A 20,590-nucleotide genomic window follows, 5' to 3' on the forward strand; every position below is an offset into this window, starting at 1 on the left:
ACTCCTTCTTGGTGTTGCATTTGCTCTGTCAGTCAGTGTATTTGATTTGAAACAACCTAAAATCGTACTTCAGACAGTTCTTTGTGTTATCATAAAGCATGCAATGAATGCCTTGCATTCAAGGAGAATACGCCCCTGAGCCAGTGGCACTGTGTTCAAATCCAGCTCCCTATGCACAACGGCTGTAGAAGGTTACTGGACTTTGGGAAAGTAAAAGTTAGGATTAGCGCCCCAGGCAAAGGAACGGGCTGGACCCTTGCAGCGCCATTAGGTAGAAACATTTGTAAATAGACTGGTAATTAGTGTGGCCATTCATAACTGGTTAGAATTGCTTGTGTTTAAACATGTATGTGTGTGTGTGTGTGTGCGCATTTATTAGGCCATCCTGAAATAAATTAGAGTAATCAAACAGATGGAGTTTTATTCATAACAAAAGAGTAGCGTTACAAAAATGTTGCAAAGTTTGGGTTGGGAAGAACTGAGAGAAAAAAGAAGAACTGCTTGACTAAGTGGTATGTTGATAGATGTTGATTCCCATAGGGAATCTGGAAGTCTTTGTTCCGAATGAGTAAATTTATAATACCAATATAAATGGTCCGTTATTGGACATTATAAATTTTCCAGCTAACTCATTCCTGGTTGCCAGCGTTTCGCCCTCGTGTGCTAGGCTGGGCTCATCAGTTGGTACCTAGCACACCTACCAAGACGCTGGCTAGTGCATACCGTGGAGGCCACTGCGTAGGCTAATTGTAGCCACCGGCAGTGCCAATGCACTATGAGAGACTTTGTCTCATTATCAAAAATTGATGCCTGCTTGGCCATCAGATGATAGATGTTGATTCCCATAGGGAATCTGAAAGTCTTTGTTCTAGGGCGAAACGCTGGCAACCAGGAATGAGTTAGCTGGAAAATTTATAATGTCCAATAACGGACCATTTATATTGGTATTATAAATTTACTCATTCGGAACACAGACTTCCAGATTCCCTATGGGAATCAACATCTATCATCTGATGGCCAAGCAGGCATCAATTTTTGATAATGAGACAAAGTCTCTCATAGTGCATTGGCACTGCCGGTGGCTACAATTAGCCTACGCAGTGGCCTCCACGGTATGCACTAGCCAGCGTCTTGGTAGGTGTGCTAGGTACCAACTGATGAGCCCAGCCTAGCACACGAGGGCGAAACGCTGGCAACCAGGAATGAGTTAGCTGGAAAATTTATAATGTCCAATAACGGACCATTTATATTGGTATTAAGTGGTATGTTTCGAGCTGTCAGCGGAGAGATGGCGTGGAATGACATTAGTAGACGAATAAGTTTGGAGTGGTGTTTATAAAAGTAGGAAAGATCACAATATGAAGATAAAGTTGGAATTCAAGAGGACAAACTGGGGCAAATATTCATTTATAGGAAGGGGAGTTAGGGATTGGAATAACTTACCAAGGGAGACGTTCAATAAATTTCCAATTTCTTTGAAATCATTTAGGAAAAGGCTAGGAAAAGAACAGATAGGGAATCTGCCACTTGGGCAACTTCCCTAAATGCAGATCAGTATTGATTGATTGATTGATTGATTGATTAAAAGTACATTATTTATATTTTCTTTTTAATTAGTGCACATATTTTGTATGGAGGGATGAGATCAGGTAAATGAAACACAACTTATTACTTTCTTTGTACCAATAGAGTGTTTAATAGGCTAACATTCATAAAAATCGACATACTGTACAGAAAAACGTCAGTGTAGGTTATATGTACAGTACCGGTATTTAATAACATTTATTAAAATGAGAACACTGTACAGAGACACGTCAATTTAAGCAAGATGCACAGTTACAAACTATCCACTTCATGCCCGTATGGATATGACAATCTAAGAATCAAATAATTATTTAGTCACCTAATCGATACCTTTATTTGCCTTTGGCAATTGTATAAAATCATTAATAGTACATGTTTCAACTGCTTTGTAATCATCAGCTACATTCACGTATGCTTAGGTATTAAAAAAGGTGAAAGTATGCACTATATATGTTCTCGTCTTATCTTTCTTAATCTCAAAAATCAAAATCTCTTTATTTGCAAATGAGGTGTCTACCTCGGTGGCAAATGGTACACTAAAATACATTATTGTCAAGCACTAAATATTAAATTAACAAGAGAAGAAAATTTTTCCTATAATACAATATTATACAATTTACGCTAACAATGTTTTCTATTAAACACACAGCTCATCCTTAATAAATTTATATTGTTTACAAAATTCTACTTATAATATCTCCTGTACTACTTACAAATATAGTCAACTGATATACAGTATGTGGAATTACTTCAAATGAACCTATACAACTGGTATAACATTAATATTTACATTGCATTTATTTATTTACTTTTTTTTTTTTTTTTTTACCCGTTCTGGATCCTAAGTAGCATAACGACCTGCTGCGTCTTAACCAGAGCCCCTTTTGCCACCACTTTTCAGAGTTCCTGAAGGGCCTTCACAGCTACCGTAGCGGTCCCAGGGCCCTCGAAGTCCCCACTGTACTTCACCCCTACAGGCAGTCCCCTACTTTGGCTGTCCAAACTCCTTAGACCAGGGGATGGAATTAATTTATTCACACACATATTTTTATTTACAATAACCTGCACTGGTCGAATGCCCTCTAACACTTCCTTTATTTTCTCTGTTGCTGTTTATTCTCTTCTTGAATATCTGTACAGATTTTGGAAAAGGATCAAACACTACCCCTGGTAAACTGTTCCACTCCTTCACACCCTTCCCAAGGAATGAAAATTTACCCCAATCGCTTCTGCTAAAATTCCTTCTAATTTTATATTTGTGGTCAGTCCTGCCGATATAATTATTTTCCAACTGAAGCCTCTCACGGATATCTCCCCATGCTTCTTCTCCTGTATAGGCTCTATATAATCCTATAAGTCTAGTTTTCTCCCTTCTCTTACTTAAAGTTTCCCACCCAAGTTCCTTTAACATTTCTGATACACTACTCTTTCTCCTGAAATCCCCTGTTACAAATCTTGCTGCTTTCCTCTGCACACTATCTATTTCTTTTATTAGGTATTCTTGGTGAGGATCCCAAACACTGTTTGCATATTCCAATAATGGACGAACCATACTCAAGTAACTTTTTTCTTTTAATTCTTTGTTGCATCCTTTAAGTAGCCTCATTATGACATGTAATGATCTGTATGCTTTCCCAACAATGTCATCAATATGACCCTTCCAGTGCAAATTACTTTCAAATCTCATACCTAAGTATTTGCACTTGCCATCTTTTGGGATAACTACCTCATCCAAAGTATATTCAAATTCAGTTTTAAAGCTCCTGTTTGTAAAAGTTGTAACAGTTGATTTGCCTCCATTAACCTTCATATCATTTTCTTCAACCCATTGTTGGATACTTTCAAGGTCCCTTTGTAATTCTGAACAATCCTCAATGTTGTTTATTTCTCTATAAACAATTATGTCATCTGCATACAATCTTATTTTTGATCTTATATTGTTCCCTAAATCATTTGCGTATATTAAGAAAAGTTATGGACCGATTATACTACCCTGTGCAGTTCCCTTCCAAACTTTCTCTTCCTGAGATTCATTATTTCCTACTTTGACTTTCTGAACCCTTGAATTTAGAAATGCTTTTATCCAACGTGTAACCCTTATGTCCAATCCTATTCCCTCCAATTTCTTTAATAATATTCCATGTTCCACTCTATCAAAGGCTTTGGAAAGATCTATGGCTATGCAATCTAACTGACCTCCTGAATCCAACTGATCTGATATGTCCTGCTGAAATCCCACCAGTTGTGCCTCACAAGAAAATTTCTTTCTAAATCCATACTGGCTCCTCATGAACCAATTTTTATCATCACATATCCCTCTGATGTACTTCGATATTAAACTCTCCAGTATTTTACAAACTATACTGGTCAGGCTGATTGGTCTGTAGTTCTCTGGTTTCCTTTTATCACCCTTTCCTTTATAAATTGGTATTATTACAGATTCCTTCCATTCCTTTGGTATTACACTATTATTTATGACATAGTCAAAGAGAAATTTCAAATAAGGCACTATGTACCACCCCATTGTCTTTAATACCTCCCCAGTAATTTGATCACTTCCTGCTGCTTTTCCTTGCTGAAGCAGTTGGATTTCTCTGAAAATATCTTCGTTTGTGAATGAGAAGCTTCTTGTTTCCCTCTGTCTCTCTCCCTCTCTATCTTCTGTTTCGGTTTCCAACTCTTGACAATCATCTACTGAATCTCTAAATTCCCTACTAAATAGGTTTGCTTTCTCAGTATCTGTTAAATAGTGTTCACCCCCTTCTCCCACCATTGTAGGGTTTTGGATTCCTTTTCCTTTTTGATTCCTGATATATGAATACAGCTTTTTCCATTTCCCTTTGTGGTCATTACCCTCTTGAAGTATGCCATTCATATAATTCTCTTTTGCTTCCTTTTTCACTCTATTCAGTTCCCTCATTAGCTGTTTTCTAGTTTCTCTACTCTCCCTACCCTCTTTGATTTTCCTGTTTACTATTCTACATTTTCTTTTTAATTTTCTTATTTCCCTTGTATAATAAACAGGATCTGAGGTCATTTTACCCTTCTTAACAGGTACAAATCTCTTCTCTCCTTCCCAAATGATTCCTTTAAATTTAGCCCAAAGTGTATCCACATTATTCCCTTCACTTATCGAACAACTGAATTGTGATTTAAGGTAAGTCCCAAATTCATCAACTTTAGTTTTTCTGTACAATTTCTTGTCTTGTGTAACCCTCTTATTAAGCCTTTTTGGTACGAGTCCTACATCCATTATTACAGCCTTATGGTCTCCTATTCCTTCAATTACCTCAGTTTTATCAACAATTTCCCATGGTTTAACCAAGAATACATCTAGTAAGTTATTGAGACGAGTCGGTTCTTGTACTACTTGTGTAAATCCTCCCTCCCAAATTAACTTATTTGCCAGTTTCTGTTCATGGGCTTCACTTGCAGCTCCTTTCCATTCAACTTCAGGCAAATTTAGATCTCCCCCAATTATTACCATATCATTATTATTGTTTTTACGAGTATAATCTATTATTTTTTCAAAGATTTCCATGTCTCTTTCCTCTCTTCCAGGCCTGTATGTTCCTATAATTCCCACCTCCTTCATATTATCACAAACTAATTTTATCCCTAATATTTCATCCCTTTCATCGGTAAACCATTCATGTGAACAGTAAGTTTCCTTCACCAGAATCAACACCCCCCTCCCTTTTTATCTCCTCGGTCTCTACGATAGACTGTGTACCCTTCTGGAAATACTTCTCTATTACCCACCCCTTCTTTCAATCACGATTCCACTCCTATCACCACATCAGTCTCATAAGATTCCATCAATGTACCGAATTTTAATTGTTTATTTACTACACTTTGACAGTTTACCAAGAGCAATCTCAGACCCCCTTCCTCCCTAAAACTTGACTGTTGCAATTGGGTAACTTGAAATTCCTTACTATCCTGAGTTTCTTTTTCTAGTTGACTGAGCCAGCTTGAAGTACAGCTGGCTCTTTCTACTAGTTTTCCTGGTCAGTATTATAACTCAAGGGAGTTGCCTGTTTTACAGTACATACCGGTATCTTAAGATTAATAAAATCTAGAACAATATTTGCTATCTTTCGTTTACCTGAATTGTGTAGATGGAGGCCATGTTTTGTATAACAGTATCTCTCAAAACTGCTGCATTCAATAACCTGAGTATTCCGAAAATGTTTACAAATTTTAACAATATCTGTATTGACCTTGTCCACTTCAATGTTCACACACGAGTCTCTACTCAAATCATGCCTGTGGGGCACGTTCACTACAAAAACGTTAGTGTGGGTCAGCTTCCCTAGTGTATGTTTAAGTTGTGATCTTACATTCTTGGCGTCGCCGCGAGCTACGTCGTTCGTCCCACCGATGATAAGCACTGCATCGCCGCTCCCGAAGTTCCTAGTTGCTGCTTCTACGTTTTCCACAACACTGCTGATAGAAGCTCCTGGATATATTTCTCCGGTTGCTGCTATATTCTCGTCGTTAATCACTCCCGCAGTTCCCCTTCCTTGGCTATCACCAAACACAGCTACCTTCGCTGATTTAGGCCTAACTGGGTCTTGAATCTGAATTCTAGGCCTAAATTTTAAACTCGGCACGGCAACGGATCGCGATGATTTGGTTTCATGCGCGCGATCTCTTTCTTCCAGGATTAAATTATTTAGGGCAGAAAACCTATTTCTAATGTTTATTTCCGGAAATTCAGTTGTAGATTTCTTCTTAGCCGGCCATCCACGAACTACTTGACACCACGTGCTCGAGTTTGTTACTTGTACCGGTATATCACTCGAAGAATGGTCAGTCCAGTGGCGGTTTCTGGTATAGCGCAATGGAGCAATGAACCTCCAGTTTATATCACATTGTACTTAACTACTTAATTTTCACAACTGCCTTGTTAATCTCTAAGCCTTTGCTAAGCTCATCTATCCGTAATATACTCGTACTGACTTTCAATTCAAGCGTGCCGCGCGAAGTCCTGGCTGGATACTCGTCTGGAATGCACCCCCTATGCAAAGCCACATCTCCGTCCGTACCTGGGTGAAGGGTGTGGTGAGGTGCGGGGAGATGCCGACCAGCACGTAGACAAGACCAGGATATCGCAGAAAAGAATATCCGTGATTTACGCATGCGCAGTATGTCACTCTCTCTCTCACCCGTCTTCGTAATCGCAAGACGTGTTGTTGGGGTTAGAAAACTAGTACATGCCTGCCATCTGTTGCCCTTACAGGAATTTAACTACGGCAGCAGAGAATAGTACGTAGTTAACACAAGTGTTGGAAGGCATCATTACTACCAAAAGTCACATTAAACTGCCAAATTCCGATTGATATTTTGCCCCAAATATATTACTAATACTTACTGAATATCTATTCATTTGCCTTCTTTGGAGTAATTACTTCTTGGAGAGAAACTTAACTTAAAAGTCATTGAGGCAAAAAATAGCGGGAAGATAATACCAATGAATATGCTAACTGCCTAGCCCACACGAGTTAGTAAAATTAAGTTACCAACGTTGTCAACAGTGCGAACACACATCCCGTAAGTTTCCTTCTGTTTTTTAAATGTGATACTAGTGTTTATAAAACTTTGCAGTATTTATCATAATTCGTTATATTATTGTACGCTGTGCAAGCGTGTCAGTGTACTGTTGTGCCGTACAGAAACTTAATTTTGAGAACATAAAGAAGTTACAATCTCATGTTCGTGTGTGTGTTTTTGTGCATTGTGGTTGCGTCCACAATCTTTGTGCTCGGAAAAGGTCAGGAGCTACAAAATGAGTATGAACAGTGTCCAGATACCTAGAAAGACAAAAAAATTTTCTCTCTCTCTTGAGCGCAAACTTGAGATTAAGAATGCCGGCCGCCCACTGCCTGATCTTGATATAACGATGCAGATTACAAGTAGCGAAATCGTGCGTAAATTCAGAATGGATATAGGCCCTATGCAAAATAATCGAGTGGATGGTGGGTGCGAAATTACCAACAGGATGTTTTGTTTTCCCTGTTTATTTTTTGTGAGTGATGAAAGCGAAGGGACTTGGACCAAAGTCGGTGTGGTAGTATGTGGGGGCGAAGGGGGGGGGGGGCGTCGGCACAAGAATTCTTCCTTCTGTTGAACCCCCAGTGACGAAAGTCACGCGCCGCCACTGGGTCAGTCCCAAATTCTAGCGATCGCAGTCTTTCTTTTAATTCTTGATTTTCAACTTTAGGAGTCTCATTGTCCTTTTTTAGAATGTTTATAATTTCTAATGCACTTTTATATTCCTCATCGACTGTTTTCGGTGCTTCGTCAACGCCGTCCCCAACAACAACATTCCGAACACACTGCTTACAAATCCAGTCAACATTTTCATTAGTTTTTACGTCTTTAGGGCAATTTCCGCACTTATAATGCCACCATCGATCACATGAATCACACAACATTCCATTTTTCACTAATTTTCGACATTTTCCGCACTTTTCGTCACATTTTACGGTTAATTTACTCGGAGAATAAAACACTACGTCGTCATTACCGGGCGCCATTTTGAAAAAACCCTCCAGGGTTGGCTTTTCCCTCGGACTCAGCGAGGGATTCCACCTCTACTGCCTGAAGGGCAGTGTCCTGTACCTTCAGACTTTCGGTCGGGGTACAACTGGGGAGGATGACCAGTACCTCGCCCAGGCGGCCTCACCTGCTATGCTAAACAGTGCCCTTGTGGGGGATGGGTTTGGAATGGAGAGACAAGGAAGAGGGAAGGAAGCGACCGTGACCTTAGGTAACATCCCGGCATTTACCTGGAGGAGAAGTGGGAAACCACGGAAAACCACTTCCAGGATGGTTGAGGTGGGAATCGAACCCATCTCTACTCAGTTGACCTCCGGAGGCTGAGTGGACCCCGTTCCAGCCCTCGTACCACTTTTCAAATTTCGTGCCAAAGCGGGAATCGAACCCGGGCCTCCGGGGGTGGTAGCTAATCACGCTAACCACTACACCACAGAGGCGGACGTAATTAACTTTTTAAGTTTTTAACTTGTTAACTTTTAAAAGTTTTTGACTTTATACCTTATTTTTAATTAGTGCACTTATTTTGTGTGAGGGGAGGTCAGTTAAATGGGACATAACTTAATATTATTTTCTTTGTACCAATAAATTATCTAATAACATTCACTGAAATCGATATACTGTACAGGATTCAGCTAAGGGGCCCGTGGTCGCCAACCCAGGCTCCCAAGTCAAGAGCCACTGGCACCCCTTTTAGAGGCCTCTTACGATAGGCAGGAGATACCGCCCCCACCCACAGGGAGTATTTTCCTGCACAGTATGATGTTACTAAACACTGTACATTTTGCTTAAATTGACGTGTTGCTGTGCTGATTTCAATTAATCTCCGGCTCCATGGTTAAATGGTTAGCGTGGTGCCCTTTATTCCAAGGGGTCCCCGGTTCGATTCCTGGCCGGGTTGGGGATTTTAACTTTCATTGGTTAATTCCGATGGTTCGGGGTCTGGCAGGTCGCCCATCAGGTGTCAAATCGAAAGACGTGCAGCAGGCCTCTCCGGAGGCAACAACCCATTATTTTATCTATTTATTTCAATGAATTGTACATTATTAAATACCGTACTGTACATCTAGCTTACATGGACGTGTTTCTGTACTGTTAATTTTTAATGAATGTTATTAAATACCGGTGTCCGCCTCTGTGGTGTAGTGGTTAGTGTAATTAGCTGCCGCCCCCGGAGGCCCGGGTTCGATTCCCGGCTCTGCCACGAAATTTGAAAAGTGGCACGAGGGCTGAAACGAGGTCCACTCAGCTTCGGGAGGTCAACTGAGTAGAGGTGGGTTCGATACCTCCTCTAAATGGTTTTCCGTGGTTTCCCACTTCTCCTCCATGCAAATGCCGGGATAGTACCTACCTTAAAGTCACGGCCGCTTCCTTCCCTCTTCTTTGCCTGTCCCTTCCAATCTTCCCATCCGTCCACAAGGCTCCTATTCAGCATAGCAAGTGAGGTCACCTGGGCGAGGTAATCGTCCTCATCTCCAGGTGTATCCCCGACCCAAAGTCTCGCGCTCCAGGACACCGCCCTTGAGGCGGTATAGGTGGGATCCCTCGCTGAGTCCAAGAAAAAAAAAAACCGACCCCGGAGTATAAAGAAATTAAGAAAGAAAGAAAGAAGATTAAATACCGGTACTGTGCATATAGCCTGCACTGACGTTTTTCTGTACAGTGTGCCGATTTCAATGAGTTATTAAATTAAATAACATTAGTTGTCTATCTCATTTATCCAAATCCCTTCCACTAATTTTTTTAAAAAAGGATAAGCAATATATTTTTTAGTGTTCGACTCGTTGGCTGAATGGTCAGCGTACCTTCGGTTCAGAGGGTCCTGGGTTCTGATTAATTCTTCTAGTTCGGGGACTGGGTATTTATGTCCATCCCTACACTCGACTCTTCATATCCACACGACACACTACACTACCAATCACCGCAGAAACACGCAATAGTGATTATATATATATATATATATATATAGTATATATAGTTGGCGTCAGGAAGGGCATCTGGCCGTAAAACAGGGCCAAATCCTCATGTGCGGCGCAGTTCGCACCCGTGACCCCACTGATGTGGAAAAAGTGGTAGGCAAAGCAGAACAAGAAGAAGAAGAAACAAAATATTTTGTAGTATCAAGTGTTCCGAACACGTTTTTTTATAAAATTTGATTACCGAACATAATTTAGACCAATTTTGTTATATGAAGTAGGAAAGTATGTGAATACACGTCTTTATCACGGCGTGTTTTATAAGTACCGGTACACGGCTAGAAAACAGCTGTTCAAAGACACACCCCCTTCTCGCCAGTACACAGCAGAGAACAAGAATGTTTACCGCAGAACGTCGTCGTGATCGCAGCCGTCCTGTCTACACCGCTTCGCGTGGTCGCGTGGTCAAGGTGGTCTTGCAAAAGGACAGACGTCGATGTTTAATTGGTTTGAGCTGTGATTTTTCCTGCTTCATAATTTGTAAGATTTGGGAGTACGGCCCACGGAAGCTGTCACGAAGGCAGTGTCGGAAGTTTTGGTCGGATGTTATATCAAAGCGAGCAGTTGGATATGCTGATTTAAATTCTCTAGTCATAGCAACGTAAACAAACATGTAATACGGTTCCAAACTTCCTTGTCAAAGCATCATATGAAGGAGTATATTTTATTAAGGCTAAATAGAGTAAGATATCATGACAGTACTGTTACTGACGACAAAGGATAAGCCTTATTACAACCACGGGCGTAAAATCTACAGACGTAAGTGTTTAGGCATGTTTGTTAGTATTACATATTTAATTATTTTTGATTTTATTCTTTTGGAGACATGAATAACAAGGCATGTTAGTTTTTTGGGGTTATGTTGTATGAAAGGAGACAAATTACCGGAACTGACATTCTGACAGTTTAAGAACAGGAGTGAATTTTTCCGACGAAAGACGCAAATATCTTTGCAAAAATTCCAGATGTTTTTGGCAGTAGGTCCTGGCAGATCTCTCCTCTCATCTAATTTAGGTACCGTATAGTTTCACATCATTTTTGCATGATTTTCACCTTCCTGAACTACCACTGGCAGCAGTTTATCTCTAAACTTTTAGATCTGATTATTATATTACCTTATGGATAAAAAACGCCATACATAAAAATATGTTTTAAACTTGAATTATTTCATTCACCTCCTTTAAAAGTAAAATAATTTTTTAATGCAGTAACTTACATGATTTTCGTTATTCTGTAAATGAATATCCAACTTGTAAGATGTATTTTTCAGCAATCAGACTGAAAATATTCACTCCAAATTAAACCTTTCATCCTGCGTTAAAGCCTAAACTGTTGGGTAGGAGATAGGGATTTGCGCTCGGATGGCCTTCATTTAAACCGCAGTGGTACGTATAAGTTAGGAAATTTGTTTGGAAGGGTAATAGGGAGGTACATTCAGGGAAACGGGATGGCTTAGGGGGCGGTGATAAGGGAACAGGGAACTGGAAATCAAGTAGGGATGACATAAAATTGTTAGTGTTGAACGGTAGAAGTATTGTAAAGAAAGGAATAGAATTAAGTAATTTAATAGATATATACACACCAGATATTGTAATAGGAGTTGAATCATGGCTGAGAAATGATATAATGGATGCAGAAATTTTCTCACCGCACTGGAGTGTGTATCGTAGAGATAGGATAGGAATGGTGGGAGGGGGGAGTGTTCATTCTGGTGAAAGAAGAATTTGTAAGCTACGAAAAAGTTAAAGATGAGACACATAAAATTCTAGGTGTAAGGCTCATTTCTAAAGATAATAGGCAACTTGATATATTTGGAGTGTACAGATCGGGAAAGGGTAGCACTGATGCGGATTCGGAATTATTTGATAGGATAATCAGCTATGTGGGAAACAATGTGGAAAGAAATGTGACTGTAGCGGGAGATCTGAATTTGCCAGATGTCAATTGGGAAGGAAATGCGAATGACAGGAAGCATGACCAACAAATGGCAAATAAGTTAATATGGGAAGGACAGCTGATTCAGAAAGTGATGGAACCAACCAGAGGGAAAAATATCCTGGATGTGGTGCTGATAAAACCAGATGAGCTCTATAGGGAAACTGAAGTAATAGATGGTATTAGTGATCATGAAGCAGTTTTTGTGGTAGTTAAAAATAAATGTGATAGAAAGGAAGGTCTTAAAAGTAGGACTGTTAGGCAGTACCATATGGCTGATAAAGCAGGCATGAGGCAGTTTCTAAAAAATAACTATGATCGGTGGAAAACGGTAAATAAAAATGTAAACAGACTCTGGGATGGGTTTAAAGAAATTGTTGAGGAATGCGAAAACAGGTTTGTACCTTTAAGGGTGGTAAGGAATGGTAAAGACCCACCTTATTATAATAGAGAAATAAAGAGACTAAGATGGAGGTGCAGACTGGAAAGAAATAGAGTTAGAAATGGCTGTGGAAGTAAGGAGAAATTGAAAGAACTTAGTAGAAAATTGAATTATGCAAAGAAGGCAGCTGAGGATAGCATGATGGCAAGCATAATTGGCAGTCATACAACTTTTAGTGAAAAATGGAAGGGTATGTATAGGTATTTTAAGGCAGAAACAGGTTCCAAGAAGGACATTCTAGGAATAATTAATGAACAAGGGGAGTGTGTATGTGAGGATCTTCAAAAGGCAGAAGTATTCAGTCAGCAGTATGTAAAGATTGTTGGTTACAAGGATAATGTCGAGATAGAGGAGGAGACTAAGGCCAAAGAAGTAATAAAATTTACATATGATAACAATGACATTTACAATAAGATACAAAAGTTGAAAACTAGAAAAGCGGCTGGAATTGATCAGATTTCTGGGGATATACCGTACTAAAGACAATGGGTTGGGATATAGTACCATATCTGAAGTACTTATTTGATTATTGTTTGGTCGGAGGAGCTATACCAGATGAATGGAGAGTTGCTATAGTAGCCCCTGTGTATAAAGGAAAGGGTCATAGACATAAAGCTGAAAATTACAGGCCAGTAAGTTTGACATGCATTGTATGTAAGCTTTGGGGAGGCATTCTTTCTGATTATATTAGACATGTTTGTGAAATTAATAACTGGTTCGATAGAAGGCAATTCGGTTTTAGGAAAGGTTATTCCACTGAAGCTCAATTTGTAGGATTCCAGCAAGATATAGCAGATATCTTGGATTCTGGAGGTCAAATGGACTGTATCGCGATTGACCTGTCTAAAGCATTTGATAGGGTGGATCATGGGAGACTACTGGCAAAAATGAGTGCAATTGGACTAGACAAAAGAGTGACTGAATGGGTTGCTATATTTCTAGAAAATAGATCTCAGAGAGTTAGAGTAGGTGAAGCTTTGTCTGACCCTGTAATAGTTGAGAGGGGAGTTCCTCAGGGCAGTGTTATCGGACCTTTATGTTTTCTTATATATATAAATGATATGAGTAAAGGAGTGGAATCAGAGGTAAGGCTTTTTGCGGATGATGTTATTCTTTACAGAGTGATAAATAAGTTACAAGATTGTGAGCAACTGCAACGTGACCTCAAAAATGTTGTGAGATGGACAGCAGGCAATGGTATGTTGATAAACGGGGTTAAAAGTCAGGTTGTGAGTTTCACAAATAGGAAAAGTCCTCTCAGTTTTAATTACTGTGTTGATGGGGTGAAAGTTCCTTTTGGGGATCATTGTAAGTATCTAGGTGTTAATATAAGGAAAGATCTTCATTGGGGTAATCACATAAATGGGATTGTAAATAAAGGGTACCGATCTCTGCACATGGTTATGAGAGTGTTTAGGGGTTGTAGTAAGGATGTAAAGGAGAGTGCATATAAGTCTCTGGTAAGACCCCAACTAGAGTATGGTTCCAGTGTATGGGACCCTCACCAGGATTACCTGATTCAAGAACTGGAAAAAATCCAAAGAAAAGCAGCTCGATTTGTTCTGAGTGATTTCCGACAAAAGAGTAGTGTTACAAAAATGTTGCAATGTTTGGGTTGGAAAGAATTGAGAGAAAGAAGAAGAGCTGCTCGACTAAGTGGTATGTTACAAGTAACTATTCTCATTTTGGTTCCGTATTGAAGTTGACGTATGTCTCAAGTATTATAACAATATTATAAGTCCACCTGTTTAATACAGTACAGGTGGACTTATAATATTGTAATAATACTTGAGACATAAGTGGTATGTTCCGAGCTGTCAGCGGAGAGATGGCGTGGAATGATATTAGTAGACGAATAAGTTTGAATGGCGTTTATAAAAGTAGGAAAGATCACAATATGAAGATAAAGTTGGAATTCAAGAGGAGAAACTGGGGCAAATATTCATTTATAGGAAGAGGAGTTAGGGATTGGAATAACTTACCAAGGGAGATGTTCAATAAATTTCCAATTTCTTTGAAATCATTTCAGAAAAGGCTAGGAAAACAACAGATAGGGAATCTGCCACCTGGGCGACTGCCCTAAATGCAGATCAGTATTGATTGATTGATTGATTGTTGTGGAACATGTTGCATTAATGTTTTTATTTTATTCTTGATTGCTTTACTGCTTTAACTGTCACTGCCTTCACTCATCAATCAATCACCACTGATCTGCATGTAGTGCTGTCACACAGGTGGCATATTCCTTGCCAGTTGTTTATGTAATCATTTCTTAAATGCTTTCAAGAAAAAGTTTGAAATGTATCCAACATAGGGAATTTGATCCCGGCCCTTATTTCTAATCCCGGGATTTTGGGATTACACTTGGTCAATCCCGGGATTGAAAATTACAAATAAAAAATAAGATATTCCTACAGAAATCAGCTGTTTAATCAGCAAATCAAAATTTGGACAAAATCAACATATTTTGCGGTATACACCTGGCTAATCTAATCACTAACTAATCAGACTTAGAGTCAGATTAACCAGATTTAAAATCACTCAGTTTCTATGTTAAAATTATTCTCTTCCAAGAATCAGTGAGATCTCTTTAAACTTACATAAATTTTAAAAAACCCCTTATGTAACAAACTATGCAAATAAACTTTGAAAATTAACAACAATCTCTCTGAACATAGACTAAATAGACAACTTTCATGTAACAACATATTAAGTAGGTAGAACATTTCTTAGCTAAAAGTATTTAAAAATAATATTAATCAGTCACATTTCACATTTCTCGTAAATATAAAGAAAACTAATTTAATAGGAACACTCCAATTTGATTTGCGAAAATATGATCTGAGAAATAATAATGCGTCCAGTGTCTCATCACCAACTCTGCTTCTCAAATTGTTGCACATGTATGCAGCTGCTGAGAAAGCACGTTCAGGTTCGATGGAAGTTCGAGGAATCGTTAGTAAATACTTATAATCCTGCTCTAGGTTATAGCTCCGAGTAGAATTTGAAGACTCGCATAGGTTCAATTCCTTCTTAACAATTCTGGAAAATTCATTTTCATTTAATGCTTCAGGAGACATAATTTTCCTGCTGTTTTCTATTTCCAGCTGAAGCTTTTCTTTGAGCATCAAATAACTTTTTTCTGTATTTGTAGACTCAGTTTGCATATTTTGTTCTTCCTCTTCACCATTTTTTTACCATTTAATCTCTCAATTAAGGAAACAATCTGTTTTTTTATCAGGACTTTGCTCGTACTTGAAAATGTATGCTTTATTTCATCATCGAACGCCAACGCCACATTGTCACAGTGAGGATTTTGTACGTAGCAGAATGCAAGATCGAGGCTAGTGTATGAGCTTACCAGGGAGACCTTCTTAATAGAGGATCTGAGATGCGAGCTCATACTTCAAGCTAGTACCAGCTTCAAACAGCTTATACAAGATCTGCATGAGAAGAAAAACAACATACCAGAGGACTTCTATGCAACATCTGCTATGCAAGACAGGACCTAGATGGAAGCTAATCATGATACGCGACACTTGACTACGAGATCGGCGATCCATGGTTTCCACCACAAGGTGTGCTGCAACAAATTATTTCATGAACCAAATGACGAATGTGTGTGTGAGTTGTGCTTGGAATTCTGTGATAGATACCATATTGTAAAATGCAGGAATAGACAGAAATCCATCGTAGCTTATAGCAAAGAAAAGTAATGTGTATGTAATGTAATGGTATTCTGCACGGCATGTGCTCATTTTTCAGTAATAAAAATAAAATAATATGCCACTCAACTCATTTCTTCGGCGATCTTTCATGCACTTTTGTAAATGTATCTTGAATTTAGAAGCGAACTTGGAGCTACTGTCATTTAACTGCTTTAGAAGAAACTTAAGGGCAGCATCAGCTGTGCATAAATTCACATCAGTGCGGCAGAGTGCTTCTACAGTTAATTTGATTGGAGCCAAAATTTCAATGATTTCATCGATGAGCTCGTAATTGGACTCTTCCAACTGCACTGGATTATTCAAATCTATAAGCGCCTTTTTGACGCTAAATTTCAAGAAGGTATTCACTCATCTCACTCACACGGGAGAGGAAATGTACTAATGCACGCATTGTGGTCAGACTTTCATGCACATAGGGGATGAACAATACAGTCATGCGCTAAACGAGAACAGGTATTTACACACCGAAAAGACGCATAAATAACGCACTGAGAGTTTCGCTTCATGCAGTCTATTTTGCAAATTTTTAAAAATGATATCAATCCCAAAATTCCCGGGATCCTGAAAACTACGGGATTGAAAAGTGGTCGGGATCCCGGAATCCCAGTTTTTGGCATCCCGGGATCAAATCCTCTAATCAAACATCTTCCTTTCCAGTTAATAAATTCTCTTCCTTTAAACAAATATCTGCCACAATTTGTCTTCCTGAATTTCTGTTATCTTCATATTATGAACTTTTCTACTTTTAAAAGCTCCTATCGAGCTTATTTGTGTACTAACATCATTCTACGCCATCTCTCTACTGACACTTCTGTATGGTTTAGTCGAGCAGGTCGTCTCCTTACTCCCAAGTTTGCAACATTTTTGTAACATTACTCTTTTGTTAAAAACCACCCAGAACAAGTCGTGCTGGTGTCCTTTGGATCTTTTTCAGTTCCTGAACCATTCTTAAGAGGCACTGTAAAACTTCAGTCTTTTGTTCTCTTTAACATTTTTGTAAAGATTTTTGTAAAGATCCTCAATTTTCTTCTTCCACCATGGACTGACTATGTGTTCATTTCTGCTGGAGCTGTACCTTAATTAAGGCCACGGCTGCTTCCTTCCCTCTCCTAGCCCTTTCCTTTCCCATCGTTGCCATAAGACCTAACCGTGTCTCTGCGACGTAAAGCAAATTGTGAAGAAAAATATTGTTCCTCTTCTTTTCTTGTTCATTCTGAACTATAGAGTCTCCCACAACCAGATGTAGTGTCAGATCTTTATCGCTCTCTTACTATAGGCTACAAGATTTTATTTTGATTTCTTTATCAAGCCCATTCGGTTGGATTTATTTCCCAAGATATTTAAATTTTCTGCTCCTGAGTGTTTGTATCCGATGTAATCTGTGGTTTGATTGGAGGTCTTAAGTCCTACTTTCTTTGTTTTCTTTCAAATAATTGTTATGTTATTATAAAAAAGGTAAAAATATGACATTTTGAAGGAAAACATCTCGTATAGTTTTATTTTATGTAAAGTAGCTTATTAAGGGTGAGAAAGCCTATCTAGGCTTTATGACTGTTTTGGTTGTACTAGCCTTTCACTCCCAGATGGGTTCAGATTTTCCTTGACTGTGTGAAAGGGACAAAGGGACGTGCAAGTTTTAAAAAGTTTTATGTCTATTATTTTCCTTGTCTCTTCATAGTGCATGATAAATGTGGTGTACGCAGCATGTTTATTAGTCCTTTATATTTGGTTGAGAGGGAACAGGCATTGGGGAGGTTGGGTATATCGTAGAACAGTGTCACAGCATATATCGTGGAAATGATGCGTTTATGTTTGAACGCAGGAGGTCGGACGTGGTGTATCGCCGGTTGTGCCCTTGCAGCCTGTATCACTGTGTTGACTTGGTTCTGGAGCTGGTACGTTCCAGAGATGTGTGTGGTCAACATTCTACAGCCAGTTCGAAATGTGAGCCGGGAATTCCTTAGCGTTGCTCTGGACACTGGCTTAATCCAAGATGGACGTATACATTACCTGAGGTACGTTGTTTAATCTGAAACACTTCTTTCTGAGTCTCTCATTAATTGGGTAATTATAAGAAAAATTCTTATCCACAATGTCGACACAATGTCCTCTTCTTCTTATTCTTCATTGCCTTAGCGTTTTCTTGCATATCGATGAACACCATCTTACACGATTTTGCACATTTCACTTATTCCAGGAAAAAAGCAGATGGCAATTTTTTTTGGTTTTGTGATTTTTGCACTAACCTCTACTGAACAAATAGCCAAATTTTACTTCCAGATTATTCAAGAATATAAAACAGTTCCTAGTTTTCTTGAGTTTTCTTGTTAATATTCTGAATATTGTTAATAAAAGTGGCTTCAACCAGGTAAGTCAGTATTTCTTATGTGTAGTATATTTTCTGTGGTTATTGTAGACATGGACATAATTATTTTGTATTTGAAATATTGGCAGTGAATTTACACAGCTGCTTCTGTTAAAGAGAACTATTAAATTTTACCAGCTGACAATACACACACGTGACTGGTCCACATAAGAAAATAGTGCATGGTCAATATAGGGCAAGTCAGTTTCATTCACGATCCAAAGCAAATACCGGTACTTCATTATTCAAAAAGTTGTTTCACATAACACAGAATGGTGGAGACTATCCTCATTTTTTCCGTATTGAAAGTCTGTTAAAAGGAGAACAATAAAATTTTGATTTCCACCTATTCAGTGCATTAAAAGCAATTATGAAATTAGTATCTCATCCTTATTTTATTGCTTAAATGTTAAAACATAGGACACGTTTCATTCATATTTTGAACATCTTCACCTATAAATATTCTTACAAGGTTAAATTGATGGAGGTGACATTCTACTCACAGCCATTACCAAAGAGGAACTACAGAGCTGCGTTCAAAGATGGAGTCAATTTGGCCTGGACCTGGAATCTAACCTGAGCACATTCCAATCAAGGTCGATGGTAGTGAAAACTAGCTACTTCCAGTATTCAGGATTCTGCCTGCCGAGCAATGATGGTATTGATCAGGGACTAAGGGCAGCACGGCTTCAACAGAAAGGAGTCGCAAGAGCACTCTGTATGCCGGTCCACATGAAGCGCACTACGACTATGAGCTTGTCAGTCACCAAAATTGTCGAGTGACCTCTGGGCATCATGAAGAATGTCTATGGAGTTTCTTTCCAACCAACAGAGGATGAGAGTTGTTCCTATTGAGCAAAAAATGAGAGAAGGGTGCCTGAGGTGATATGGATATGTCCTAACAGTTCCGATGGCTACACAACTGCACCACCACCAAGACAATAGTAGCAGGTCATGAAGGTCATCAACTAAATCACTACCGGGCGAGTTGGCCGTGCGCGTAGAGGCGCGCGGCTGTGAGCTTGCATCCGGGAGATAGTAGGTTCGAATCCCACTATCGGCAGCCCTGAAGATGGTTTTCCGTGGTTTCCCATTTTCACACCAGGCAAATGCTGGGGCTGTACCTTAATTAAGGCCACGGCCGCTTCCTTCCAACTCCTAGGCCTTTCCTATCCCATCGTCGCCATAAGACCTATCTGTGTCGGTGCGACGTAAAGCCCCTAGCAAAAAAAAAAAAAAAAAACTAAATCACTCATCCCAGGGATTAACAAGATAAGTAAAAAAATCAAACGTCTCAGGGGAAGCATTTATTTTGTTTTTAAACAATACAAAATCACAGATTCACCGAATGTAAAAAGGAGAACAATAAAACTGTGATTTCCACCTATTCAATATGTCAAAAGCAATGATAAAATTAGGATCTCACCCTTAATTTAATTGCTTAATTGTTAAAACATAGGACATGTTTCGTTCATATATTGAACATCTTCAGCTATAAATATTCTTACAAGGTTAAATTGGCAACATTGTTCTAGAACTTACACTTATGGTTTGTCATTAACAAACTTATCCATACTAAACTTTAAACAACCTCTTAAATATAAAACGTTTATATATTACGTCGTCTTATTGAAAATTATATGACTATTGAGATTGAAACTTTAAAACCTTATTCTAATATTTAAAATACATCTCTGTGTAAATACATTTACAATCTGTTAAATTGCTAAATGTTTTAAAAATTGTTGTATACAAATTAAAACATTTTGTTACAATTGGACGTAAACTTTTTCTCACGTTGTACCATATGGAATTGAAATCTTAAGTAGATGACTGCTTGTAGTTTCGTTCTATGACAAGTAGAACGACAAGCAGTCATCAAACAGCTGAGTGCACTAGCGTAAATACAGGCAGGAGTAAGAGGGATATGTCAACAGTCAAACGGAGCCAGTTCTTCAATAAGGTGATATGCATCTGTGTCTTTAAAGAATAGTGTGAA

The 20,590-nt window shown here is 38.8% G+C and overlaps 1 protein-coding gene across 1 annotated transcript in view; it reads left to right on the forward strand.

Annotated features, from left to right (window-relative positions):
* The first annotated feature begins 10,484 nt into the window (after window positions 1-10,484).
* Window positions 10,485-20,590, forward strand: part of LOC136883533 (heparanase) — a 142,758-nt gene continuing 132,652 nt past the window's right edge. Inside the window, exons 1-2 of the mRNA XM_067155903.2 lie at window positions 10,485-10,880; window positions 18,049-18,241. Coding sequence (XP_067012004.2) covers window positions 10,814-10,880; window positions 18,049-18,241 — 260 coding nt within the window. The 5' untranslated portion in view covers window positions 10,485-10,813. The remainder of the gene's footprint in view (window positions 10,881-18,048; window positions 18,242-20,590) is intronic.

This window comes from Anabrus simplex, chromosome 1 (assembly GCF_040414725.1).
Source record: "Anabrus simplex isolate iqAnaSimp1 chromosome 1, ASM4041472v1, whole genome shotgun sequence".
In the NCBI taxonomy this organism is placed as follows: domain Eukaryota; kingdom Metazoa; phylum Arthropoda; class Insecta; order Orthoptera; family Tettigoniidae; genus Anabrus; species Anabrus simplex.